We start from the raw sequence: 27,918 nt of genomic DNA, 5'->3' as shown, positions 1-27,918 counted from the left end.
AAGGAATTGGGGCACCTGAGTGGCTCAGTCAGTTGAGAATCCAAATCTTGATTTCAGCTCAGGTCATGATGTCAGAGTTCTGAGATCAAGCCTCATGTTGGGCTCTGCACTTAGTAGGGAGTCTGCTAGAGATTCTCTCCTTCTGCTCTCAAATAAATAAATCTTTAAAAAAAAATTCGAAGGGATTTCTCAGTGCAGTCACAGTACATTGTTACAGAGAATTGCATTGTCTTTCTGATTTCTGTTCCTTTTGAAATATAACCTGTCCCTCCCTCCTACAAGCTCTCAGCATATTTTCTTTATTCTCAGGGTTCTGGCATTTCATAACATTGTGTCTTGATATGTGTGTGTGTGTGTGCATGCATGTGTTAATTATGCTGAAAACTGGGAGTGGACAGATCATTTGGAGAAAATTTTCCCTAATTTTTTTATCCTCCCTTCCATCTTTTCTATTCTCTCTCTCCTTCCCTTTTTCCCTTTCCCTACCCTGCCACCTTTCTTTTAATCAGATATTGAATCTCTGGGTTGAGTCTTTAATTTTCTTTTCTTTTCTACTTACCTCGTCTTTCTGTTTTGTTTGACCTTCTGAAAAATTTCCTTGGCTTTGTCTTCCACTCCTCTTTGACTTTTGAATTCTGATGGTGGCAATTCTCAAGGACTCATTCTTACCCTTGAATTGTTCACATTTTAAAATCTTGTCTTATGGATGTGATGTCTTCATTTGTCTCTCTGAGGATATTCGTGATTTAGAAAAAAAGTCTTCTCCTTGCATTACTCTGTTTCCTGCAGGTCCCTGATTGTCTGTTTATCTTATGTTCTCTCATGTTGAAGCTTTGCTGAACTGTCTGGGAATCTTGAACTGTTCTCCCATATTTACAAATTAAGTTTTAGAAAGCACTTTATGCACATAGGTGGGCCTCATCAGTTATTAGCCTTCACTGTGGCATAATCACAGACTACACATGACTTCATTGGGAGACCACCAAACGTCAACATCTAGGTCCTTTTCTTTTTTTAAAGACTTATTTACCTTTAAATAAGAGAGAGAAAGAGAGAGAGAGAGAGAGAGAAGAGAGAGTACATATAGAGGGAGGAGCAGAGGGAGAGGGAGGGAATCTTAAGCAGACTCTCCGCTGAGCATGGAGCCTGATGCAGGATTCGATCTAATGACCATGAGATCATGACCTGAGCTAAAGTCAACAGTCAGATGCTTTAAGTGACTGAGCCACCCAGGTGCCCAACGTCGAGGTTTTTTTTTTTTGAGACATTCAGTTTCTGCAGAGAATATCCTCTGAATCTCCTACAGGGGAGGAGACTGGGAATAGGGTCAGTGAGAGGTGTAGGTATACTTGGTTTCTGTCTTCCAGGAGCAGGAAGGAGGCAACCAGCTCTTCCTCTTAGCCTCTCCAGTTCATTTTCTCCAGGAAGAAACTACTAGTCTGGTGGGGTGGGGGCAAGGTCATGGCTTGTGTACTTTGTTCCAGCCCCAAGCCCCACTCCAGCCTTCAGGCCTATGCTGTGCCTTAATGTCCTGCGTGACCCCACTGAACTGGCTTTCTCTAAATATTCCCCCTGCAGTCCCTTTGTGAGGAAGCTTACATCATTTCATTTTTCATCTTCCAAAACATTGAGATATCTTATTCCTTCTTGTCTTCCTTCTTCATTCTCCTTGTACACAAATATTTCTTTATATTTTAGAGGCATTCAGCAAGAGGGGAATGATAAGAACCTGTGCTCAGCTTTCACTGTTTCATTGGAATCACAACAAAGTTTTTCAGAGTTTATAAGGAGTTTTCAGCACTGGCCTCCACTTGCAGGGCGAGTGATGATCACCAAGTGTGGTTCCTTTTGCTATGTGGTCTCCAAACTCCATGAGGCACTTGTCATGGTTGGCATAAGCCTGTCTGTACCAAGGGAGTGGAATTCAGGGAACTCAGACCTCATTTATTAGTTTTCCTTTAGTTCTGCCTCATTGGTGCTTCACCTCGCTATTCGATAGGAAATATCCTCCCCATAAACTTCAGTAGATATGTCAGACTTCTGCAGCAGAAGAACTGTGCAAGCCTCAAAACCAAATCACAGCGGGCACTTTGTCTTGGGACCATGTGTCTTGCAAAGCATTTCAAACTCCAGTTGTACGAAGCCACAGTCACAGCTAATTCACTTGACATGAGTTTTATTTGTATGTATGGGGGAATCACACCAGCAAATAGAATCATTGCTCTGCCAAGACTGTGGTGACAATAATCTTTGTCAACCTGTGTTTGTAAATCACCTGAGGTACTGGGTTTTTTCTTTGAGTTGGAACATGGTAGAGTTGGGGTTGGTGAAGATGCGAGTGATGTTCCTTGAAGACGCTGGAGCAATGTGGATCTTTCAAGAGTGGGCAGCTGACCTGGCTACCTGAAGGCTAACAGTGATGCAGCTGAATTAGTGTCACTTTGAAAGCTGGCTCAGGTTCAATCTGAGCCCATACTGGGCTTAGCTCCCTATGGATTGTCAGAAGCCATAGCAGAGTCCAGTGAAAGCTGGATACATTCCTATAGGAACTGGAGGGCCACTCTGGAAAGGCTAATTAAGGCACTCCAAGGCCCTAATTAGAGGTTCTAGGCCTTGACTGTGCATGGTACTGACATGGGATTTCTTCAAATTCTGATGCCCAGGTGTGTCCCTAGACCACCTGAATCAGAAACTAGGGATGTGACCCACCCAGGAACAGAGTGCAAATCACAGCTATGTAAATTTTTTAAAATCTTGTTGTTGCTACATAAGTGAAGAACTCATTTAAAATTTGCATTATTTTGAACTAATTTGAATTTGGGGGAAGTGAAAATAGTTCATGGCACAGTCACTCTGATACACTATTTCGCAGCTGTTTCCATGGTGTGATGGAGTGGGCTTTTCTCTCTCTCAAGAAAGAGATCAAATGGGTGGTTCTTTGAAGGCAGACTCCAAAGCATTCAGGGAATACTCTTCCAGTGGATTATACTCTTACAGAAACGTGGTGGCAGAAATAGCAAAAGGATCTATGGGCAGGGCTGGGCACTGCCCAGGCGCGACTTCACTGATATTCTGTGTCTCTTTTGGTGTGCACAGGTCCTGTGGCTGTCATCAGTGGCGAGGAGGACTCAGCCAGCCCCCTGCACCACATCAACCATGGCATCACGACACCCTCATCGTTGGACGCCGGGCCAGACACGGTGGTCATCGGTATGACCCGCATCCCAGTCATTGAGAACCCTCAGTACTTCCGTCAGGGACACAACTGCCACAAGCCAGACACGTGTGAGTACTGCAGTAGAACATTGTCCCTTCTGGGGAGGGCAGGGGAGGGTAGAGGCAATAGACCACATAGCTGGGGTTCCGAAACCTTCTGAGATGACCTACCACCTGCTAACCTCCCACTCTCTAAGACACCCTCCCTATTTGTCTCAAAACTTGAAAAGTAGCCTGGGCTAGGGGTCTTCATTGGGGCAGAGTCTCCTGGGCAGAGAGGGCTCAGGCTAGGAGGGAGCTTAGATGTAGGAGGCCCAGCCCCACATGAAGAGGTATTCCCAGGAAGGCAGGGGACACACACAGGGCTGGTTTTTTCTAGAGACCTGGCCTCTGCATTTAGGAAATGTAACCCAACACTGTCCAGATAGGAACCCTTGAGGTTATCAGACCCTCCGCCCAAGCCTCCAGGAGAAGAGAAGGGAATGAAGGGTGCTGAGTACTGTTTGAATGGAAACATCTCTCTAGCTGCCTCTCCAGTGCAACCGAAGTGTGCACTTTCTGAGAACCTGATCAAGGCCCCAGTGCTAGGACACCTCATCCCCCTCTGCAGATGTCCCACAGGGATCAGAGGATTCAGGGCACCTGTTTCCTCCCTGTTTCTCGCCCACTGTTGGTTCCAGCCTCCCTCCTTGTCTTTCTGATGAGCTCTGCTAGGGTCTCTCCCTGCTCCCCGGGCCTCTCCCAGCTTCTGGAGCCTCCGGGGCTTGGACCGTCCACTCAGCAGGTGCTCCTTTTGCTGCGTCCCAGGTGCAGTGTAGGCCTAGCAAATCCAGTGCACACCCTCTCCTGCTCCTGCCCTCGAGAAATGGTCAGCTAGTTCAGGAGACAGTCCAAAGGCCTCTGGAGGCCATCTGAGGGCTGGAAGGGATGGGCTAGGTTAAGGCCTCATCTTACAGACAGGAAAACTGAGATTTGGGGAGGCTGTCCCCAGGCTTCTGCCATCGGTTGTCTTCTCTCTATGGGTTCAGGGTTTTGGCCAAGGAAGAAGCACCCCAGAAGCACGTCTTGCTTTTCTGCTGGCTGAGCACTCTGTACTCGGGCCTCACCTTAGCTCACAGAACTCTTGCTGCTCCTGCTGTCCACCTTACAGCAGAGCAGGCATTCAGCTCTCTAATTGACCTTTGCTTCTGTTTCCCTGGTTCTGTTTGTAGTGAGATGATGGCCACAGTGAGAGGGACTGGGCTCAAGTCAGAATAAGGTCATCATGTGACTCCCAACCTTGGGTGCCCTCCAGAACTGGTCTCTGTTTACCGCATAACCCTATCAACGTCAGAGGAAGGATGTCTGGGTTATGGACCAAGACAAGGGAAGAAAAATAAACTGTGATTCAGATAAATAGTGGGGGACACTGTGTTTAGGATGGTTCTGCTCTGGCTAAAGGGCTTGCCTCCAGGCAGGTTCATCTTGGGCTGATGTGAGTGTGGCTGGAAGGAAAGCCTTTCTGTGATGGTAGCGTGGCTCCAGGCTCAGTCTAGAGTTGGTGATGCTGAGCTTTCTAGAGTGATGCTGGCATTTGAGCAAAGACGTAGGCATTGCTGTATTGAATATGCAATTGATTCTCGTTATTCACAGTAGTTACATTCCAATAAAGTCACCAGGAACACTGAATTAGCAGACACTGAACCATGGCTCCTAGGGGACATATAGGGTTAGGTTCCTCCGAATGTCTGGTCACAACATTTTTATCAACTAATCAATACATAACCTGTTTTATGTGTGCTTCTGTTTGGAGATACTTATTTAATGGATGCTGTGGTTCATTAACAGCAATCTCAAGGTCAGCACTATGACTCGGGCCTGAGCGAAGCGTATCTAACACACCTGTTTGTTCCATAGGCCTTCTTGCTCATAGGAATGCTAGATGGCGCTTCAGCATTATGCTCGGGAAATTTTAAACTGGGGAAATCCCCCCACACCCCGCCCCCCGCCAAAAGCACAAATATGCAAAAAATGGCACCAAATAGACAACAAAAAGGACACTCATTTCTGGTAGGAGACCAGAAACAAGAAGACAGAATGTCACATGGGAATGTGCACATCAGGTGACTCACATTTCTCACCTCTTCTTTCATGTTTGTGAATGACTACGAAAGTGCTGCCAGTAGTAGTTTGGGGATTACACGTAAGTTTTAGTGAGAAGGCGAATTTGTGAATCCAGAATCTGTGAATAATGAGGATGGACTATGTGCCCTGTAGGGGAAGTCCTGGGCTTCTCGTATAGAGTCTCTGGGTTGTATCTGTGCTCATGTGCTCCTGATACCAGCTTCTCAGTGCTTGTCAGGTGGGGATGGATCTTGCTCGTGGGAGGACGGCTTCCTCTGGGCTATTAGAATAAGGGTGAACTGTGGAGAGTCACAGGATCTGAGTGCCCTTCAGTGTCAGGACCCAGCCCCAGCCAAGGAGCGATGGCCCTACCAACTGTGTGGAGGAGCTTTCCTCCCTAATCCCTGAGTTTGTGATTGGAAGTAGACTTTTGAAGGATCCAGGTGTTACTTCTGTATAAACAGGAAGGGTCCGTGGAGGTGGAAGGGAAGCAGGCTTATGGATGAAAATCTGAAGGAATAAACAAACAAACACCTCACCCAGGGGAAATCAAAGCTGATTCCGGATTGTTAAAACCCTTCAATATTAGGGAAAGTGTCCTTTTCGGAGGAAACAGTATGTTTTGTTCTGTCAGTAGACAGTGGATGGCTCCTAATTGTTTTCAGAAAGCACGAATGGCAACAACAAACAGTGTGCAGGAGCCTTGTAACCAGGTTTGGCTAACCCTGCCTCTGTGAGTCTACGATTGACTCACACAGCCAGGGAAGGGCAGCGCCTGCCACCTCCCCCACCCCCACCCCCACCACCACCCCGGGCTGAGATTTACTGGGTAAGCGGCAGCAGGTCTCTGATTATAAAGGCTTCATCAGCTGAGAGAAGTGACTCCAAGACACATCCCCGAGTGTGATGAGACACTGTCATAAATAATTAAAGCCACACGCACGCTGGCAGATAAATACGCGCAGAACATTGGTGATTCTGCAGACAAGGCTGGGGTCACGCTTTTGGGGGGATGGCAAGAAACGGGATTAAGGGAGGAGAAGTGCTCATATTATCCATCCCCCGAGGTATCTCCCATCTGATTCCCTCCTGCATCCCATGTAAAAACGTGCAACATGGGAAGAGATTGCAGGGACGTCATGCAACCTGGCTTCAGACTTTTTCCTGAGTCTCCCGGTGATGGATGTAGCACAAAAGCACTTCGCTTTCTTAAATATGTGTTTACCATAAGTGGTGGGACCTTTCTGACCAGAGTTATCAGGATGCCGCTCTTTCCCTGCCTTTCCCTCTATATGCCTTCCATCTGATCCATAGCATTTTTCACAGCGTGTCAGGGCTGCAAGGGTGTTTGGAGATCGCCTTGTACCATCCCTTTTCAGAGGCTTGCCTGCATTCCCAACAAGCGCTCTACGCTTGGCATTGTCTTCATTCTTAATTTATTTGGCCTTTCCAGGGATTCTGAAAAACCCAAGTGATAAAGGTCCTACTCGGGAATAGGTGTGGAAGCTGAAGCCTAATGAGGCCCCCTTCTTGTTTATTGAAAACCCCCTGGTTCTCAAAAACGTCAGGAAATGGATCCAGGCCTCCTTGTCACACAGCTGATTTGCGGCTAGATCATATGGAATGAGAAATCATAGGGCTGGCCTAGAGGGACCAGTGGGAAGAAGTTGGGAGGTGTTTGTAGCAACACAGGGCCCTTGGTCACCTTGTGACAGCCTTGGGCCACAGTAGTTATACATATGCTGGGGCTGGATCTCCAGCTGCTGTCCAAGGAGTCACGTTTTGGCTCTTTCCCCCAGGCCAGCTGGAAGGCGCTTTGGCTCTGCTTCAGGCCCTAGACTTCTCTGTTCATCCCTCTTTCCAAGACCTATTCTCAGAAGACTGTTTGCCTGTTGGTGGAGTGAGCAGAGGCTATTTGGGGAGCTAAGCAGTGTCCTCCCTCTCTCTGTCCCCAAATCAGGGCATCTGGCTTAGTCACAGGTTGTCTCCATCTTGATTGTCACCTTCCCAGAGCCAGCCCACCCCACCTCTCCATCCCTTTGATCTCTGCCTCTGCTGTTGGGCCTGTGCACAGGGACCTGTCCCTGCCCTGGCCAGCTATGCCTTCCTCTTCCCTGGCAGAGTGGGTCCATTTGATCATCTTGCGCTCAACCCCGAACCTCTTTAGGGTCCCAGCCCTGCAGCTCCATGTCTCTCTCCACTTACCCAGAAACCCTAACTTCACCATCCTTGATCTCTTTGCAAAACTTGACCATACTCCTCTTTGTTCTCATCCTTAGCATCCAAGCCACTCTGACTGTGCTGATTTTCCTCCCTTTCATCTGTCCAGTCCATATTTATTGAGGGTTGTGGGAGGCCTTCTTTTAGACTCCGGAAGCAATGGGGAACAGGGCATGCATAGTCCCTACCCTCAGGGACTTGTTGCCAACTGCAGCTGATCTCCAAGATGCAAACGGCATCTTCTGTTCCCTGGGGTCTACTCATGGAACCTTGTGGTTTCACCCCCCACCTTTCTGCCCATGATTCCCCAGCCTCAACCCATAGTGGCTTCTTTCCAGAATGCCAATCCCACACTGCCAACTCCTGCTTTAGTGTAATTCCTGCTTGAGATTCCCGTCTCCCTTTCTGGCTTGGCCCACACACCCCTTTCTCCCTTTCTGCACCCTCTTCCCATTGTTCAACACCTGGCTTATTTCCAGCCTCTTCCTAGGCCCAGGCTATGGCAAAATGACCTTCTCCCCCTGGGAGCCCCTGGACTCCAGAGTAAATGCCACACTCTAGTCTCCAGTGACTTTGAATCAAATCTTAGGTCATCCTGTCACTTCTCAAAAATGTGTGTTCTGTTTCCCAAACTGACTTTGAATTTATTCCAAGAAGAAGCTCTTACATGTCATAATTCTTCATTTCCTATTGAAGATACAGCACGGGAATGCAGTCCAAGGAGATAGCAACTAGCCATGTGTGCCGGATGACGCCTGGCAAGTGTATCCTTGTGGCCTGGACTCTCTAGAGATGGCACAGACAGAGGCAAGGGTTGTTGCTCTGCACCCAGCAGCCTCCTCTGAACCAAGCAGTAGTTTGGTGTTACACTTCCTTTATTCGGGGGACCTTGCACCCCCTTCCTGAGGAAGATGCTGCCATTCCCACTCTGTAGAGAGGACTACGGCTTAGTGAGCTTAAGTGACTTATTCTAGATTGCTTGGCTCTTGAGAGAGAGGCTTGACATTAAAACCCAGGCCTGCTGACGCCGGCATTGCCAAGGATTCCAGTGCTTCACAGGCATTTTCTCAGCACCTCCTGAGCTCAGGGCAGCTGTCCGTTGAGGACCGAGGACAGTCTTGCTGTTCTGTGGAGGCCCACTGTTCTCCTCATTTCCTGGATTGGGACAGTGCTACAGACAGGCTGTTCAGGGCTGGGATCCCCAGGAGGACTTCGGCTGAAGTGCCCTGTGGTCATGCAGCTGGGGCAGCCTTGATCTGGCTATTGGCACTTATTCCTTTGAATTCTCCACAGAACCGAGTCCCCAAGAGACCATGCTTGCCTTCAGATAAGGCAGTACATGGCCCTGGGGTTAAGTCAGTTTTTCTTTACTTTTTATTTTTAGAGTAGTTTCGGGTTTACAGAAACATTAAGTCAAAAGCACGGAGAGTTCTCACTCACCTGCTCCCACTCTTGCCACCGGTTTTCTCTGTTGTCACCATCTCCTGCCAGTGTGGTGCATTTGTTACAACTGATGAAGCAGTACGACGTATTCAGTAGTCAACTGAAGTCCGTGGCCTGTAGGTTCACTTTTTGGGTGGTGTCGTCCTGTCGGTTCTGACAAAAGCAGTGTCATGAATCCACCATTACAGTGTCGCACAGAACAGTCTCGCCGCCCTTACAGACCCTCTTCAGCCCACCTGGTCGTCTCCCCTTCCCAACTGCTGGCAGCCACTGATCTTATTGTCTCTTACAGTCTTACCTTTTCTGGGTGTCATATGGTTGGAGTTACACAGTAGGTAGGCTTTTCCGATTGGCCTCTTTCACTTAGTAATGTGTATTTTGGATTCTTTCATGTGTTTTTGTGGCTTGATAGCTTATTTCTTCTCACCACGGAATAATGTTCCATCATATGGGTGTCCTGCAGTTCCTTATCTGTTCTTCCACTGGAGGATTGTACAAGTTTCCCCGGGGCTGCTGGGACAAAGTATCACGAACTGAGTGGCTTCAAACAATAGAGATTTATTGTCTTGGGGTTCAAGAGGCTAAAAGTCTAAAGCAAGGTGTCAGTGGGCCACGCTGCCTCTGAAGCCTGTAGGGGAACCCTTTCTCGCCCTTATATAGCTGCTGGTGGCATCGCCAGTATCCCTTGCCACTGTACTATTCCAGTCCTCTGTCCTCACGTGGCATTCTTCCACCCGTGGCTGCCTTCTTCTATGCACACCTGGCCTTTTGGCTTAGCGCCCCTCCAAACCCGCTTCAGTATGACTTATCTAATCTCATCTTGACTTAACTGATTACATCTGTAATGGCCCTGTTTCCAAGTAAGATCACGTTCTGAGGTGCTGGGGATTAGGACTTCAGCGCCACTGATTCCTTTTGTTTCAGTTTCCCTGAATCCTGGCTAATGCCTACTGTATCCCCATGTGTTACTGTCACGCTGGCTCTAGACTTCAGGCCTCCCACGCTGGTTCCGTGTTCCACATGAGTCTCTATGCTTTGAACCATAGGTGTGCATTTGACTTTCAGCCCCTCCTGGCTGGCCACCTCTTCATGCCGCTTCCCTAGATCTATCACAGATCCTCCCTGGCTGACCTGGCAGCTCTGCCCTGGGGTTTTCTTCATTGCCCCTGGTGCTTATGAGGCAGTCTAAAACCATCTCTGTCAGTTCCCTTAAACTCTATCTTCTCCTTCATTTCCTGGTCAGTGAGAAGACATTTACTGATTTTTTATGAAGTGTCAGGTACTCTGCTGTGGGCACTAGAGTGGAGAGGAGGACATCCCCCCAACTTCCTAACACCACTTTGGCTACATTGAAGCTGTTTGGGGGTCCTAGCCTCATTCTCTTTCCCCAGGTCAATTGCTTGATGCGCTCACTCACCCTCACATACCAGCCTACAAGACAAGGACTTCCACACAGATAACCCAAGCTGGAGCTGCTGGGTCTGTGGACTGTGCCCTTTCAGCTGGAACCAGTGGTTCCTTCATCAAGAATGAGCGAGTGGCTTATCTCCTCTTCTGGGCCAATCGGCCATAGAACTTGCCTTTTCTGGAAGAGGAGCTGCTAAAGCTGGTTTCCCAGCTGTGGTGGGGAGCCCAGAGTCTGAGCATGTAATGCAGTATTAATAGCGCATCAGCATGATATAGATTTCTGTCACCTTCTGTACTAACAAACATCGCTTAGTGCAGGATAATGATGGGTGTTTATTCCCAGCCACTTAGCTCAGCATAATGGACTTGCACATGAAATATGGAAAATGGGCTGCTTTGTCTGGGAGGCTGGGGCCTGCCTGTCATGAGTAACAGAAGCGGCAGCAGCAGCAGCTGCTCCTGCAGAGGAAGGCTTTCTAGGTTTTTCTGTAGCAGAAGTTCTGATGGACTTGCCTGATGGAAGGAAGGGGATCTGGTTACAGGGCTGGGCTGGGAGCTCCTCCTCTGGGAGTACAGCTGAGAAGAGGAAGCTGGCATACTAGGGATTGCCATTTTCTCCCTGTGGCTGATTTAGGAGGCAGGCTTGGCTAGATGTGACATGCGGTGGGGGTTCTGAGGTATCTCCCCCTTTATTCTGCTGGATGGATCTAGATGGGCTAACTGCAGGTCCAACTATAGATAAGATAGTAGTGAAGGTAATATTGACATCTTACTTTAGCCTTTTCAGCCAATGGGTTGTCTCCAGGTCTTGCTTGCCAGGTAGTCTTTCATAGAACTTTTTGAAAAATATACATTTATCTATTTGAGAGAGAGAGAGCATGTGCACTTGTGCATGTGCACATATCCATGAGCAGGAGGGGCAGAGGGAGAGAGAGAGAAAGAATCTCAAGCAGATTCCATGCTCAGTGTGGAGCCTGACATGGGCCTTGCTTCCAGGGCCCTGAGATCATGACCTGAGCTGAAACCAAGAGTCGAACATTTAACTTTCTGCACCACCCAGGCGCCTCCTCATAGAACATTTTAAGTGAACATAAGTTAGGATTGTTTCCTCCGATTCCTCCTCTGATTCCTCCTCAGTCCTATTTTCAGATACAACTAGAATAAGCAGCAGATCCCTCAGGATCCTGCAATGTTAGGTTTGGTGAGACCAAGGTTCCTAGAGGAAAGGACTGCTCAGGCATATTCCCATTTAACTTTCTAGAAGGAGCTGGGTGATGCCAGAGTGGGTTATCTTGGGAGTCCAGGGCATTAAGTCCTAGGCCCACAAACTGGTCCTGGGGGTCTCAGCCCCTAGAGATTAACCTCTGTTGGTCACTGACTCCCAAGACCCCCAGATCTAGGCATAATCAAAGCATGACATTTTGTCTTTGTTCTCTGTCCCAGGAAGAAAAAAAAAATAATGATTCCATTTCCCCTAAATTGTCTGAATCTACTAGACATTCCTGAGCACACACTTTGGAGCTGCAACCAACTAGTCCAAAGGGACAGACTCACCTCCATCTCCCTGAGCCAGGACAACCTGCCTTCCTATTGAATATCATGACCTCATTTGTTCTGTGCTTCCGTGCCATAATCACATACTCAAAGTTAGTAGCTGCATGCAGTCATGCTAATTAAGTAATTAGGTATAATTGTGCTCACTGTAAATACACAGTAATTGGCTTAAAAAAAGTACTTGGGGGATAAGCATGTGCTTCAAGGTGGAGGAAGTGAAGAATGCTAAGACCCCCAACCTGGAGTAGCATCATTGCAATGCGGGCCTAGGAGAGGTTGCTCCCAACAGTTGAAAGTGAGGAGGATGTGGAGCAGGTCTTTTGTTTCCTGCTCAGAGCCCTACACGCAGAAGGACTACTTGTCTCCTTGGCATGTCCTCAGACTTGTCCTCAAGGAGTAGGAGGATTAACTCCCCTCTGGAGATCCTCTCCAGCTCAAGACTTCCCAGAGATACCATTCTCTCTTCTCTTCCAACTGGATTCTGGCATCCTGTCTGCTTTGAGTTTTTTCAGGATGGTAATTCAGAGTCAGCTAAGAAATACACACAGGGGTCAGAGAGGAATCAAAAGTGGGGCTTTATTGCTGGACTGGAGAAAATTGCTTGGACTTAAAGCCAAAGTGGGCTTCTTGATACCTCTGCCAAAGCTTGAACTTGAGATGCACACACAGGAGTCGCATCTGCAGAGCAGATGTTCATCCAGTTGCATCGAGGGCTATGGTCTGCCTCACCTTTTGCAAGTCAGGGAGTTCTGTTGCCCTCTGGAAAACCACGCAGCATGCAGGGACAATCTTCCTTTTCTGCCCTGCTCAGAAAAGAAATAGGATGGCCGATGATGGACCCTGCTTATCTCATCCATCAGATACCTCACTCACTTCTCAGAGGGAGGAGCCAGGGGCCCAGGTTGAGGGAAAGGCTGGGGTTACTTCTTTTGTCTCCAAGGAGATAAAAACTCCTCTTTTATGGACAGAGGCTAAAAGATGGGGAAGGAGAAAAAAGATTCCCCCTCCCCGTGGTTAGAGACAGCAGGGGGCTCTATCATAGGGTGGTCCCTATTAGTATTCTCTTTCCAAAAGCCCTTTTCCAGGAGAAAATGATCATCATTTCCATTTCCTCTGAATGAGCACATGAGTCATAATCCTGATGGGAGATTGCCAAAGAGGCCGGAGGTACTTGTTCCCTTTGTGCTATATTCTTCATGGTCAATAACTAAAAACCCAAGTGCTACCCACCTCTTAGCCAGAAGCCCTGAGTCCAAATGCCCTTCCAACTTCTCCTTAGCTGCCTTTAATGCTGTATGCTCTGAGGGATGTTAATAGGCATTTCTCAAAAACAATGTTCTGTGGTCGAATAAGTTCAGGAAAACGTGGATTAAGTAAGTGTCTTACTGTGGGATGCTGAGAGGCTTCAAGGATAAAGGTCATTGCAACTTTGTAAGAGGGGCCTTGGCTCTGCAGCACTTCCCAGATTTATTGAGCCTCTGAGCCTGATTCTTGAGGTATACCTGTTAACATCTTTGTGGACACAGATGTTCCGTGGATCACATTCTGGGCTGTTCTGGGGGTTTGGGGTTCTGTTTTCGCCTCCCCAGCAGATGTGGTAAGTCATCTGACAGAGTGCCCAGATGGGCCTGAACCCGTTTGGCATGTGTACTGTCACATTTCTTCCCAAGCCTCTGGGAGGGAGAGGAAGTGGCTGCGTTCCATGGGAATGCCCAGAGTTGGGGTGGTGGCATTCTTCGGGATTTCTGGCAGAGAGCTAAGTGCCCTTCATTCAAGTGGATCAGGGGGGTCTTTGTCTGTTGTTCTCTGCCTAGAAGCTCTTGCAGGTGCTTCTAACACTTCCTAAACCCCCAGATCCGGAGATGCTGGTCATGGCCAAATTTTCACTGCATTCCTGCTTCCTGCATTTCACTGTTTCCAGGCAGATTTGCCATTTAGGATTGAAATTTCAGGGAGCTGTTCCTAAGAAGAAATGCACAAAGATGCAAGATGCTACCCCCCCAAGCCACTGTTTCCAAATCATTGTGTGGAATGTCAAAGTACATCTTTATTTCAAGAAGGATATATGATGCTTTGGGCATGAAATGGGCCAGGGCAAGGTCTCAGCCAGCCAAGAGAGTGAACTGAACCCTTGGTTATACGGTGTCCTTTTTCATTAGAAAATAAAAGGAGTAGGGTGGGGAGAGGGCTGGTCCTAGATCTTGGTCCCAGCCTACCAGCTCTGTCACTGCATGACTATGGGCAAGACATCCATCCTCTCTAGACTTGAGATGAGAAAATGTGAGCACCTTAGCTGATATTTTGTGAGATGAAGTGGTGCGAGAATTTGGAAGTGCCCTGTCAACTTGCCTAAGTGACATATACATAATCATTCTTCCCTTGACAACAGTATTTTTACAACTGTTTTTACAATCCCTGATTCAAATATGCTGTTGGGGGAAACCAGCTTGGTGGTGTCAAAAATAGAGATTTTCAAAGCCTGATGATATTTCTCAAAAGACAAGCATCCTTCCCTCCAATGACTTCTTTTCCCCAACTCTAAGAAATAGCATTTTATCACCCAGTTCCACAGCCACAGAAATGCTCATAGGAGTTAGGGCTGTAATATGTTGGTTGTCAGGAAGTAATTGGTGTAGATGAGTAATGGGCTCAGGCCAATTTCCTTTTGGGTTAATGAGACCGAAAAGCTGTGAGCCCAACTTGAAGGTGGTAGACAGATTCATGGTGGGATTCTTTTGTTTGGTTAGCTTTTCATTCTTTATTTTACCCTTCTCCTTGTCAGCAAACATTATTTCGTTGAAACTACAGCATCCATAAGCCTCCCTGCTTTTCTGTATTCCTATCCAAGTGCCTCACATTGAGTAACTTATATGTCCATGCCCTCATGGTACCCTCTGTACCATGATGCTTTGATGCTCAAGTGACTTCCTGTTTTGCTTGTTATTTTTTTTAATATTTTATTTATTTATTTGAAAGAGAGAGAGAGAGGACGAGTGAGGGGGAAGGTGCTGAGGGAGAGGGAGAAGCAGGCTCCCCTCTGAACAGGGAGCCCAATACAGGGCTCAATCCTAAGATCCAGGATTGGATCCAGGGATCAGGACCTGAGCCAAAGGCAGATGCTTCACCAACTGAGCCATGCAGGCATCCCTTTGCTTGTTCCTAAACATGAGTATACAACCCCTTCATTCTTTCTCAGCAAACATACATGAGACCTCCATACACAAATATACACATATGTGGGTCTTGCCATATTTGCACACCTATCTCATGTTTTAGACAATGATTGTATCACTTGATACAAGTGATACAATCACAATGGTCTAGTACTTTGGCTGCAAGTACTAGACCATTATGAGCCACTGGGCTTCCAAGAAAGAAACGGAGCATCACATAACTCAAGTAAATAGCCTAGGAAAGGTGTCTGGTGAAGGAGGCCTTTGGATCTGCTCTTCCATGATTTTCTTGCCTCTATCTTTCTGTGTTTTGCTTTACTACCAAACTGGCTCCCCTCGTGGTTACAGAACGGTTGCAGCAGGTTCAGCCATCAGCACTAAACCCAGGGACCAAGGACAGCACAGAGTTGTCTCTTCTTAGGGGTCGATTGGAACTGACAAAACCTTTCCCTGAAGCCCCCAGCAGTCTTTCCCTCTTGTCTTCTGGGCCAGAATTAGGTCATCTTCCTAAAGCAGTTTGCCCACAAAGGGAATGGAATTACCACAAGCACCCTAGGCCCTTCTAGATTGTCCTCTGGACTTAGGATAGAACTCACTTCTCCTGAGGCATAGAGCTGCCTGGAGGGGAGTGGGCAGATACCTCCACAGGGTTCTGTTAGCAGGGAAGACACGAGAAGTGGCTGTTAGAAATAACAGTGGCTGCCACTTTAGTCCTCTCCAAGGGTAGACCATGCTCACCTCATCATTCTGCCTCACAAGTGGTGGCTGTTGTCTGCTCCCCTGAGAGTGAGCAGAGGCCTCTTGGGGTAGAAGTGGGAGGAGGAGGGTGAGGACACTGATCCTGTGTCAGTGCTACTCGTATTTTTCCTTTTAGGGAGAGCAAGCTGGTAATTTGTGGTTGTCGTCAGTGCTGTTCTGGTCTGGAAAACAGTCCTGCTAATTTTCAAGGCTATACTTACATGCCCGAGCAAAGAAAGATCCCTTCATGTGGCTGTAGCTGGATATGATGATCTCAGCCGAGCAAACTGTTAATTCCTGGGAGCTGCTGTAGGGTCCTTTGGGAGCATAGTTTCTGGAGAGTAGGTGGGAGCAGGGGGTGGTGAGGAGAGAGTAAGAGGGGAGGGTGTGAGGAGCATAGCAGTAACCTCTGCCGGGTACCTGTCAGTGCCTGTTACCAACCAGGCTCTGAACTTTAGGTACATTAAAACAATCATAAAATCTTTCACTGCATAGTGTTTACTCTCGGGCATTGAAAACAGTTTAACTATAATAGATTATTTCACTTTAACGCACACTATAAGGTAGGTGCTGTTACCTTTCCCCATTTCGTTGATAAGGAAGCTGAGACGCAGGACAGGTTAAGACGTTTGCTACAGGCTCCCAGCTGGGAAATGACAACACCGTGGTGTGACACAGCCTGCCACCCCCTCTTGCCCTCGTGAGGTTTTTTTACATGACCCCTACCTGGATTGGTAGTGTTGTGACCCACCCCCCACCTTGAAAGATGAGGAAACTGAGACTCAGGGAAGCTAGGGTATTTGCCCTGAGGTTGCTCTCTGGTCATGGCAGAGCCAGGATACACACTCAGGGGTTCAGGCACACACCTGTGCCCTGGCCCCGGGCTGCCTCCCCTCACCATTAGCTGACTTTCACCCATCTGCACCCCCCCTTCTGGGAAACTGAGGATGGTCTCACAGGTTTGCAGACGGATGCTAGCTTGGGTGGCCTATGAGGCCTGCCATAAAGTCAATAGAAGGCAGTCCCTTTCTAGGGACTTCCTCTGTAGGCAGCCCCCCCCCTCTTCATTTCTACCCCAGGAGGCCATCTGGAGCCCCAGAGGGGGGCCTCTCAGAGCAGAGTCCAGCTAGCCACAGGCCCTGGAGGTGACACCAGGGCTACACAGAAGGAGGCAGATGAAAGGACTTAGAGCCAAGTTGCCCTCTTTCTGGGCCAGGCCTCCCCTTATCCTGTCCCTGGTGGCCGTGTAGCTTAATTTGTTGCCCAGATTGTGGCCAGCCAGGCCTCTCACCAGGCACTGCGTTAGCACCCATCCCCAGACCTAGAATTCCTGGTGATGCAGCAACTCTTCGCTTTGGATTCTGCTGAGTCGGGCAGCCCTAATGCCACCGGTAATGAAGAAGTGTTGGGACTAAACTCCTAATGGCTCATTGATTGGTTGAATTATGCTCAGTGTAATTCTGAAAATAGATTTTAAATATGTGCTTGGGGATTTGTGGGGATTTGTTACTTAAGAGCTTTAACTCAGTCGTGGCTGGTTTGACCAAGACATCCACGCTCTCAGGCTACGTTGGTGCCATGCTGCTCACCTCGGTAAGAACTATCCCCCGGGCCAAGAAACATGCCAGAGGGGAGTGAAGACAGGTGTGGAAAGGTCTCCTTCCCCTTAATACACTCCCTTGGGCAGGGGGCTTGAGAAGGTCATCCTGGTTTACCCAACCATCACAAAACTCTCCATATACTTAGAGTGGATGGAGACATGTAGATTCTGGATTCTCCTTTAGGTGTCCTCTGAAGTTAGGGAGTACAGAATGTCGACCTCCTTCTAATGGCAAGTTTTCACAAAGGGAGGCCTTCAGAAAGGCTCAGTGTCTCAGCTTGTTGGTATTTTCTGGCATCACCTGGTCTACCCTCCATCCTTGACTTCCAGGTCTAAGGAGGGAGTGGCATGAAGGGTCTGGTGCTGGGCTTTGGACACCTATGCTTCTTTTTGTTACTGTCAAGTTAATCTGCAGACAATAGGAAAAGGAAGCAGATAATACAGAGACCTCCCAACCTAGCTGTAATTACCATCCTTATCTACTTTTTTAAAAAGATTTTATTTATTTATCAGATAGAGAGCACAAGTAGGGGGAGCTATGGAGGGAGAGGGAGAAGCAGGGTCCCCACAGAGCAGAGAGCCCAACACCAGGCTTGATCCCAGGACCCTGGGATCAGAACCTGAGCTGAAGGCAGATGCTTAACCAACTGAGCCACCCAGATGCCTCATCCTTGTGTACTTTTTTCCTGCTAGCCTATCAGGGACCTAAAACACCTTGGGGCGGAGTGGGCCAGAAACCAATGACAGATGTCCTGGCTGAGCCTCCATGAGGTATAGTAAGACTGTATTTCTGAGGGGACATTGGTCAGCGGTCTTTTTTTCAGAGCTTCTAATGCTACTCCTCCATTTTGACCTCTATCTGAAAGACATTGTTTCCTTATACCCTTCCCTAGGGTAATTTATACCCAACCAGTCATTAGAAAAAATGATATCCTTAGGGAAGAGACGAAGTAAAAACAAAACCTGGAAGAAAAGAAAAAAAAATTATGCTCGGCTCTAATAAAGAAATTACTGACGTTCTACATTATGAACTGTATTAATTTTTAATGGCTGAGAAAGAAGTTGATTTATAATGCATCCTTCTCGGCTGCAGCGCCTGTCCCCAGCTAATAAATAAATGACAGGTCTCTTGTATTAAAAGTATCCGTCATTTTACACTGTTGGAATGTAAATGGCAGAGGCGTTGAGTGAGAGGCTCCTGGGAGCCGGTGTGCCCTGCTGTGCCCAGTCACGGAGGGAGCTGGCCATGGAGGTTGGCCTTGCTCTCAAACAAGACAGAAGCTCATTTCTTCCCCTTGGTCTCAGCAAAGTGACCCAAATAGCTCCAGCTCTTGTGGTCCAGGGGAGAGTTCATAAGAAGGGGTAATGCTATGCTTAGGAACAGTTCTGTTGGAAAATGAAGTTCCTGGTCCTTAAAGCGCCACTGCCCATGACTTCACCCTGCACGTCTTGACCAGGCACCACAGGATCACATGTCAGTGGTTGATCCTTTGTTGAGCCGATGTGTGACTCACAACTCTGGTTCACCATTCTGGGCCTCATTTAAAAAAAAAAAAAAGGTAATAAAATAAAGCCTATTATTTGTCTCTGGTTTTAAAGTAGTTCTATACTTATTGTAAATATTTTGGGGGAAAATCTAGAAAAATGTGGAGAAGCAAGAATTACCCCCACACTGCACCCAGCGATGAATGCTGTGAACATGTTGATGCACTGCCTTCCAGTCTTTTTTTCCTTGCAAAGATACATAAACACAAACAAATAACACACGCAGACATGTATACAGCAACACATACGCTTGTGTTATGCAAAACGAGATCATAGTTGGCATACGGTTTTGTAATCTGAATTTGTCATTTAGCAATATGTCCTGGACCTTTCTTCCATATCATTAAAAATCATGCAGTTATTTTTAGTGGCTCGTGTATGTTTGGCCAGGGCTGTTTTCACATTGGTGCTGTGTAGAGCTGGCAATCAGTCAATCAAAACGCACTTCTCTGTTCTCTATCACAGTGCCAACTCCAGAGTCAACACAGTGCGGGAGAAAAATGAGGACAAAAGATGGGTTTTGCACAGAGCTCATAATTATGGAGCAACCTAGCTGCAGCATCAATGCGGTGAGGCTGAGAGAGGAACAGAGTGGCATCGTCCCCATATGAGAGAGGCCAGACTCCAGCTGGGGAGAGAGGCCTCTTCCAGTTCCTGGTGATCTAGGCGTCAAAGCATGTCTCAGAGACCCATGTCACGGGGACCCTGCAGCTCAAGGGGCCAGGTGTGCAGAGCGAGCTGTGGCTTGTTCAAAGTAGGGAAGCAGGGGTTTGGGTGAAGGTGGGCAAAGGATGGAGGATTTGAGCTTTCTCTAGAGCCAGGCGGAATTTAGACAGGCAGAGATCCTGGAGCTCAGGAGCTTCCAGGCCATAGTGGCAGGAGCTGGAAGCAGAGACAGGCCTTGCAGGGACAGGGATGGGAGGTCACGGGAGCCTGGAGAAGAGCCCCTTGGGCGGAGGGAGCAAATCTTGTGCATGTATTACACAGTCTAGGTTATTGAAGCAACAGTTATGAATTTATTCATAGCATTTGCATTTAAATAGTTCCAGTCTTTATTTACCACAGTTGACATTGTTATCAGTTTCTCAGAAACAGGTAATGACTTGAGAAGTAAAGGCGCTACGGACATTATAATAAAAGAGGTAAAACAAAGTAGGTGATTCCCGTTGAATTTAGGGACTGTTTGAAGCAGACACAGAAAGACCCCTTGTGCCTGAAAGAGCACCAGAGAATGAGAGAAATTTAGCGATTGCTGCCAGCAGGTTCGACAATTTCTGATTTATTTATATTGTTTTCATAGGCTTATGAAAATGGACGTTTGCCTGGATTTTGAGACTAGCATTTCTGTCCTTCCACATACGAATTTATTTCTTGATTTGTTGTGTGCATTTCTAAACATAGACCAATGCCTTTCGCTCCTGGAAAAGAAAAGAAAAGAAAGAAGTCTCTGAAGCTGGTAAGAAGAGGAATCAGAGACCATGTTCCTATGAAGAATCTGCTCCTGTGTTGCAGGAGAGATATGCAAGGCAGAGTCCCAGAGGCATTCGTTCCTAAAGCGTTGGAGAGAGCCTGTCTGTTTGCCAGGGTGAACAATGGCCATTCCAGATAAAGCCCTGGTTGGCCCTGGTTTTAGAACCAGTCAGTTGCCATTACAGTATGATCCTCACTTAGATTTTTGCCTTCAAATCTTGGACCTGAAGTTATTCTGGCAACAAGACTTGGCTGCAAGTCTTTTTGAAGAGAGTCTGGGTTCGTAATGGCATTAAACAGGAGGCAAACTCGTGGCTAGACATTTATTTGATTCTCATGCAGCTTTCGTGTTACTTCATCAGCTCACAATGGGGTCAGCCCATTTCTACTTTTCAACTTCTAAATGACTTCATGTGCAGTTAACAAACAGCACACTGGGGTTTCTCTTCCTTTCATTCTTTCTGTGGAGGGCTGGAGGTTATAGTGTCGCCAACGTATGGGTCTGTCCCTCTAGCATTTCAGGGGCAAACCCTAGCTGATGGCTCACTGGGTGGAGAGCCTGGGCTAGGAAAGGTTTCCATTCCACACCACCCATGACCTGTTTCAACTCCCACCCAAAGGAGGATGGTGTTAGTAATTTTTAAATTTCCTGCCACGATACAGTTTCAGCTATCCACAGTGGAGCTTCAGAAGATCATTGTTCTTTTAAGATGGTGGTTCTCAAAGTGTGGTCCCCAGACCAGCAGCATCAGCATCACCTGGAAACTTGTTAGAAATGCAAATTACTGAGATCACCCCTTCAACACCCCTCACCCCCTAAATCATCAACTCTGGGGTGAGGCTCAGGGATGTGCATTTTAATAAGCCCTCCAGGTGATTCTGATACACACCAAAGGAATAAGAAGCATTGTGTGAGATACTTGCTTCCCCTGCTCCCCCAATCTGAAATATTTGAAGAAGTTGAGATGTGTTTCAATACAATTATTGGTGGTATTTAAAAAGTAGTACTATTTCAGTAAACACTTATTGAGCATCTGCTAAGCTCTAGATACTATATTGGGTGCTGTGAGGACAACTAAGCAAAGAAATAGGTCATTTTGATATGATTGCTTTGTTACAAATATCTAAAGACAGTTTTGGGGCAATGATAACATAAACAAGAGACCCTCATCTTATTGCTTATCCTCACCCCTCTATGACTTCTGTGCCATCCCTGGCTTCTCCATGTGGGGCATTTTGTCAAGGCTTAGGATCAGTGTTTTGAAAGTGAGAAATAAGTATGGACAAGGTGTAGGGAGAGGCCAGAGATGGGGTCAGGATGTCAAGTTTGTGTGTTACTTGGGAATAAGAATGCAAGTATAAAGATTTTTATTTCAAGCTGTGTGGAAATGCTTCCCATACGTCCAGACTCCATGTCCTAGCAGCCCTGTCAAAATGGCTTCGTTGGATTAAACCTCTTCATCTAGAGATCCATTGTCTGGTGGGGTTGTGGATGACATAGAGGTGGCAAGATGGGAATCAGCTAGCTGAGTGTGGACTTCTGCAAGGCAAAATGTGTGCATTCCGCTTCCTGGCCCATGAGGCCATGGGGCATGAGGAGCTTGAGCCGTGTAGGCTTGAGCACAGGAAGCCGGATTTGCCGCTTGCCACCTCACTGAGCCTCCATGTGTCCATCATAAAGTAGAAATAATGGGAGGACCTGCCTTACCAGGGCATTCTATGTATTAAGTGAGGGAATGTGTGCAAGGGACTTGGAACAGTTGCCTGCACTTGGGACAAAATCACTCAATTCTATTGGGCTGTTTATACTGTTATTATAGTCTGCCTTAGTTACACTGAAAAAGGAATTTTTAAATGTCACAAAAACAGGTCCGCCCTACGAGGTCATCTGGGAGTATTTATTTGGTCCTGCAGATTTGGTTTGACATCATTTGCAAGTAACTTGTTGGTGGGAAATGTCTCCCCACATGGAGCCAGTGTCACATTATACTGATGTCATTCAGTGCCAGCTTATATGCAGGTAGCCAGGACCTGTGTATCTTCAGTCCTGTCTTCTCCTCAGAGTAGACCCCAACCATGACCCAGGCCCAAGCTTCACCTCATTGCCAAGGTTGAGGAGGTGATTTTTGCCAGAAAATCTCAGATTAGTGAGAATTTAATCATGATTTTCAGAAGTTCTGAAAATAGACAAATACAGCAAATGCCCCTTAATATATTGGATGTACATGTAACCTTTTCCTGTTCAGTATGGAAATGTATACATTTTTTAAGTCCTTCGAAGTTTGAGTAGATCTACATTCTAATCAGTTCCTAGCTAAACTTTCTCAAATTCCTTTCTATTTTGATTTTTTAAAAAGATTTGATTGAGTGTGAGTGTGAGCAGGAGATAGAGGGAGAGATCTCAAGCAGACTCTCTGCTGAGCATGGCGGCCAACATGGGGCTCCATTTCATGACCCTGAGATCATGACCTGAGCTGAAATCAAGAGTCAGATGCTCAACTGACTGAACCTGCCAGGCACCCCTATTTTGACTTTTTAAAAGCAAGCTGGGGACTTGGTTTTTCTGGTGGTGAATGCTTAACAATGAGGAGGAATTATAGGCAGCAAGAGTAGAGAGGCAACCAGGCAGAGGGAAGAGCATATGCAAAGCTGCAGAGCTGTATTCTGGGAAGAGTCAGTAGTCCTGAATGAGTGGGGTATAAGGTAGCTGCAGAGCCAGGTTATACTGGCCTGTGTGCCATGCTTGTTGATCCCAAACCATTTCAAGATAATAATGGAGGAATGACAGGAATATCCTCCAACAAGCTGTGGACCAAAAAGAAACAAGAACATTTGTCAAAAAAGATGAATTTCCCCCCCTTCTTTCCTTAGCATAAGGGTGGCAGTGTTGTATGATGGCAAGAACTCTGAACTAAAAGTTTAGAAAAAGCCAGATTGAGGTAACTGCTATGAACCTACTATGTATGTGTGTGTGTAAATTCTAGCACCGGAGGTAAAAATACATTTTGCTTTTTTTTGTTCTAACATTTGTGATTTCTGTTCGTTGGACTTTAAGTGGATGAAAATACATTGTGTATCTTTTAAAATAAAACTCTCTTTATTTGATGTTTATTAAATTGCTTTCAGGAATAACACCTGTTAGCAGTATGTGAATATCTTTGTATTATTCATCATTTACAATTAAAAAAGGGTAGTTTAATTCTTCTCAAACTCTTCTTCTACTTCAGGAAAAATATTAAAAATCGTGGAGAAAGGACTGCCAATGTACTTCACATAAATTTTTCTCCTTTCCTCAGGATATTCATATCTTAAATCATCTTTGAGGTGGTGGTTGGAGCCTTGGGAATGAAGCGAAGAGATATGAAACGAGAAAGCATAGAGAGGAGCACAAGCTCTAAACTAGTGCTCTGGGCTGGGCTGTGAGTTAGGAAAGGGGAGGGAGTCTTAAAAGAACAAAGAATAAAGAAAACATGTGCAAAGTGCTCAGCACTTAGTATTAGCATCATAAATTGAGTAGGAGTTACTGATCATCAGTTAATGATCATGATCATCAGAATTACCCTCATATTTTCAACCACATGGAGAATTAAACTCCTTAAATATGTCACTGAGGTTGAGGTATCTCCTAGACTAACCTGTCCCTCAGCTGGAGGGCCAGAGAGGCCGACAGAGAAGGACACCAGGAGTCTGTCCTGTAGTTGAGCGTTGACATTGTTCTCCTTCAATCTTAATTTGTTTCTTCTGTGGGCCCCAGAATGAGGCTTGTCTGTGAAGTCTGGGATATATGAGCTGCTGCCAGTGGAAAGGGGATCTTCCAGCAGGGATTGCAAAGGGAGGTGATGGTCATGGAGGTGGATCTTATTTATTCCATTTCCCGGTAGTGGTCAAGATAATATTTCAGTAACTGATATGACTTTATGAATAATGGAGCATGGATCAAAGATACTGTAGCATCTGTTTAATATGAAAAATTGCTGGGGGCAGAACCCTGGTTACTCTTCACTGCAACTCCACTGCTACCAAGAATCTCGATTGCCAGGAGACTGGGGTCGAGGATGGAAAAATAGACTCACTTGCTGGAGTCACAGAATATAAAATGTGACATGCTTGAAGGTCACCTAGTCCTGTGGATACCGAATATGTATCCTCAATTGTCTGCATTTGAATAGTCTGGGAGCTTTTAGACACCACTTGGATCCTGGACTCCCACCCCAGAATCCTGGTTTGTGGTCTGGGAGTGAGCCTGCCAGCTTCTCATGGGGATCAGATGCACATGCACATTTGGCACTCACTGATCTCGTCCGGGCTTGTTGCTTTACATATGGGGAAGCCCTATGTGGTTAAGCCCCTTGTCCCGAGAGATACTATATTTTGGGTGACATCGGTAGAATTAGAACCAGGTGCTCTACCTTATTTTTCACTTATATTTCCCTCCTAACATCCTATACATGGATGGTTCTTCCAGAAGCACCTTTGTGCCTCTCTCAGGCTCTGCAGTATATTCCCTCTTGGTCACTGTCAGTATTCTGCTTTTTTTCTTCTACCAGATAGGCCCAATTCAGACTAATTTTAGCTCCTTCCTTTTTGGGGACACTTTCCTTCTGAAAAGGAACCTTTTCCCCCCCTACTTGTATGAAAATATTTTGGTTCCACTTCTCTACAGAGCTGTGGCCAAGTCATCCTAGTAGACCATTCCAGGGCAAATGCTCCTGTCCACAATGCTGGGGAGCTACAGCTGTGAAGGGATATTTGCCTGGTAAGCAAGGACTCCTGGATATGGCAGCATCATGGGGCAGAAGGAGCCTCAGGTGTCTGATGCATCGACCCAATTTGCAGATGAGGTCACTGAGGCATAGAGAGGTCGAGTGGTTTGCCTAAGAAACATAGGTGGTTTGTGTGTGGAAGAGAGAAAGAATTAAAACTCAGGTCTTCAAGATTCCAGTGCCCAACCCTGAAGTTGATTCAAATAAGCACATTTCTAATAGAAGAATTCCATTCACCTGGAAACAGGATGAAGGCAGGAGATAAAACAGGTTTCCTGAATGTAAGTCTTGTCTTATGTTTCAACAAAGATTGAAGGAAAATCTCAAGATTTTGCATTAGAAAATCTCAAGATTGAAGGAGGCATGAGAGATCTTTCTATGCATGTGTCTCCTTCATGTCCTTTGCAGGTGGTCACCCAATCTCAGTTCCTTCTTCTAGGGACCAGAAGCTCCCCTTTCCAGGTTGGTCCAGCCCACTCAAGCAGTTCTGACTATGAGACAGTGACCCTCTCTTGACTTGGGAGTCAGCCTTCTGGGGACCCATTCCCTGGACCTCACTGTTCTACCTGGAGCCACTCAGTAAACAGGGCCATGTGGCAGGCAGGACACTGGCTTTGACACTAGGCAGACCCAACTGCCAACTACCAGTTGTGTCCTTGGATAATCCACTTCTGCTTTTTGAGCCTTGTCTGTAAAACAGGGTTACCAAGATGCCTGTGTCAGAATCACCATGAGCCTAACACAAGGTGTCTTGCACATTGTAGCTACAGCATGTCCCAGCACAAGAAGGCTCTTGGCTCATGCTCTTCCCCATGTTGGAGGCCCGTGGTCGTGTCTCCCCTCTTTTCACACTAAACCTTAACACAACCTTCAGTGACCATTCAGGTGGCGCCCATGGAAATGGCCCATGTGCTCTTGGCAGTCTCCCAGCATGCCTCTCCATTGAGCAGTCTTATGGGGTGGGCCTCCTCTTCCATGTATGAGAAAGGGAGCCATGAAAACTACCTTTGGTGTTACTGTCATGTCTGTGAGACAGTGCTGTGTTCAGAATCCACATCCTTAGGGACTGTCAGTGGGATGTGCATTTGTGAGTCTGTGTATGTGTGTGTGCACGCGTGTGCGTGAGCACGTGTGTCTCCAGCCGTGTGTCTTTGCGTGCTTCTCTCTGAAGGTGATGTGCCTGTGCTTGTGTGTGTTTTCCATTAGTCTTAAAGCCACAGATATCCTGGCACATTTTTTTGTATCGGGGAGAGGCTCACTGCTGCTTTCAGTACCAGAATCCCATCTCAGGGGTCAAGGCTTCTCAGATCATACCTTATTTTCACCTGAAGCCACATGTGTGCCCTTGGAGGGCTGCTGCCCCCAGACAGAACTGCCTCTCTGCCAAGGCCGCCGCCTGCTGCCAGCAATCCCTTTCATGGGATCTGTGGATGTGTGCAATGATCGCCATCAATCCACTTTCCACCGGCTCCTGGTAGGGCATGGCAGCTCCTGGTAGGGCTTGGCGTCACACCCGGTGCTCCTCAAGGAAAGCTGTCTCCATCACTAATCTGAAAAACACTTTGCCACGGAGACACCTGAGACATGTAGGATATTAATAGCTGCAAAAGTCTCATCTCTATGTAATTTAAATCCCTCTCCTGAGTTCCACTCTGATGGAGGGAGTGGGAGAAAAGGAGAGAAAAGCCTAGAATAAGTCTGAGAGGTTGTGGAAAAAAATTTGGGGGGAGGATGACTGAAATATTCTTGTTTAATCACCCACCCTGCTGCCTGCTGGATTTGGTGAGGAGCAAATTTTAATTTTCTTTTTTTAAAATCAGGGGCTATTTTGACAATTACAAATGCTGCAAATTACATGTGTTCTGAGATTCAGCAGTCCTGTGAGAAGCTCTGGAGGAAGGGGTTCCTCTCTAAAAGAGTTTGGGAAATGCTGTATAGCTTCTGTGCCTCCTAGCACACCCCAGTGCTTGACAGCATATTTGAGGACAAGTGGCCCTTCCTGGACAGACTTGTTATGCTTTGGTTATCCTTAGATTTCCCGTATTTCTTTGAAGAAGGATCCCTTCAAATGTACACCATGTCTCTAGTAGGTTGTTCATAATGTTGAAGAGTAAAAATCTTAGATGAGGGGAAGTGGAGTGTTGTGGCGATTAAGGTACAGACTGTATAGTTGTGGAGGGAGATGTGCAGGTCCCTGGCTCATGTAAGTAAGGGGAGGGGAAGGCTCCCTACCAATATCTTTTACTGGTGTCCTGTTAGGTTGTGTGATATATGGATGTCAGTTTTTCTAGGATTTGGAGAATATCAAAGAGGCCTATTCAGAATTAAAATATTAACTGGAATTGAGGTTATCTATTCTCTTCATGGAGTCTAAAAGTTTTTACAAATAAAAAAGTGGGTTCCCACAGACTGCAGTGGGGTAAAATCAGATGGCTTTGTGAAGCCGTCCATAAAGACCAATGTGACTTTAGGGCAGATAAATTCTAGGCTTTAGAGATAGGCCTATTGCCAGACCCATTGATAGAGTCATTGACTGCTGTGTGGGGAGATTGGCAAGTCCTCAAAAGACTTTTATCCTAACACAAGTATCCCAGGTGGTGACATTATTACTTCACGGACTCATGTGGGACCATCAGACATCTTGACTGACCTGGAGGTCAAGCGCATAAAGTGCCTAGTTCCTTCT

At 46.7% G+C, this 27,918-nt stretch overlaps 1 protein-coding gene across 4 annotated transcripts in view; it reads left to right on the top strand.

Moving 5' to 3' along the window:
* Positions 1–27,918, top strand: part of NTRK3 (neurotrophic receptor tyrosine kinase 3) — a 382,091-nt gene that overhangs the window by 227,749 nt on the left and 126,424 nt on the right. For all 4 annotated transcript variants that reach the window (XM_041751778.1, XM_041751779.1, XM_041751780.1 and 1 more), the window contains one exon: positions 3,097–3,285. In XM_041751778.1, coding sequence (XP_041607712.1) covers positions 3,097–3,285 — 189 coding nt within the window. The remainder of the gene's footprint in view (positions 1–3,096; positions 3,286–27,918) is intronic.

The sequence above is a fragment of the Vulpes lagopus genome, chromosome 4 (assembly GCF_018345385.1).
Source record: "Vulpes lagopus strain Blue_001 chromosome 4, ASM1834538v1, whole genome shotgun sequence".
In the NCBI taxonomy this organism is placed as follows: Eukaryota; Metazoa; Chordata; class Mammalia; order Carnivora; family Canidae; genus Vulpes; species Vulpes lagopus.
The sequence above is the reverse complement of the archived record's forward strand: the minus strand, read 5'-3'. Positions and strand labels throughout refer to the sequence as shown.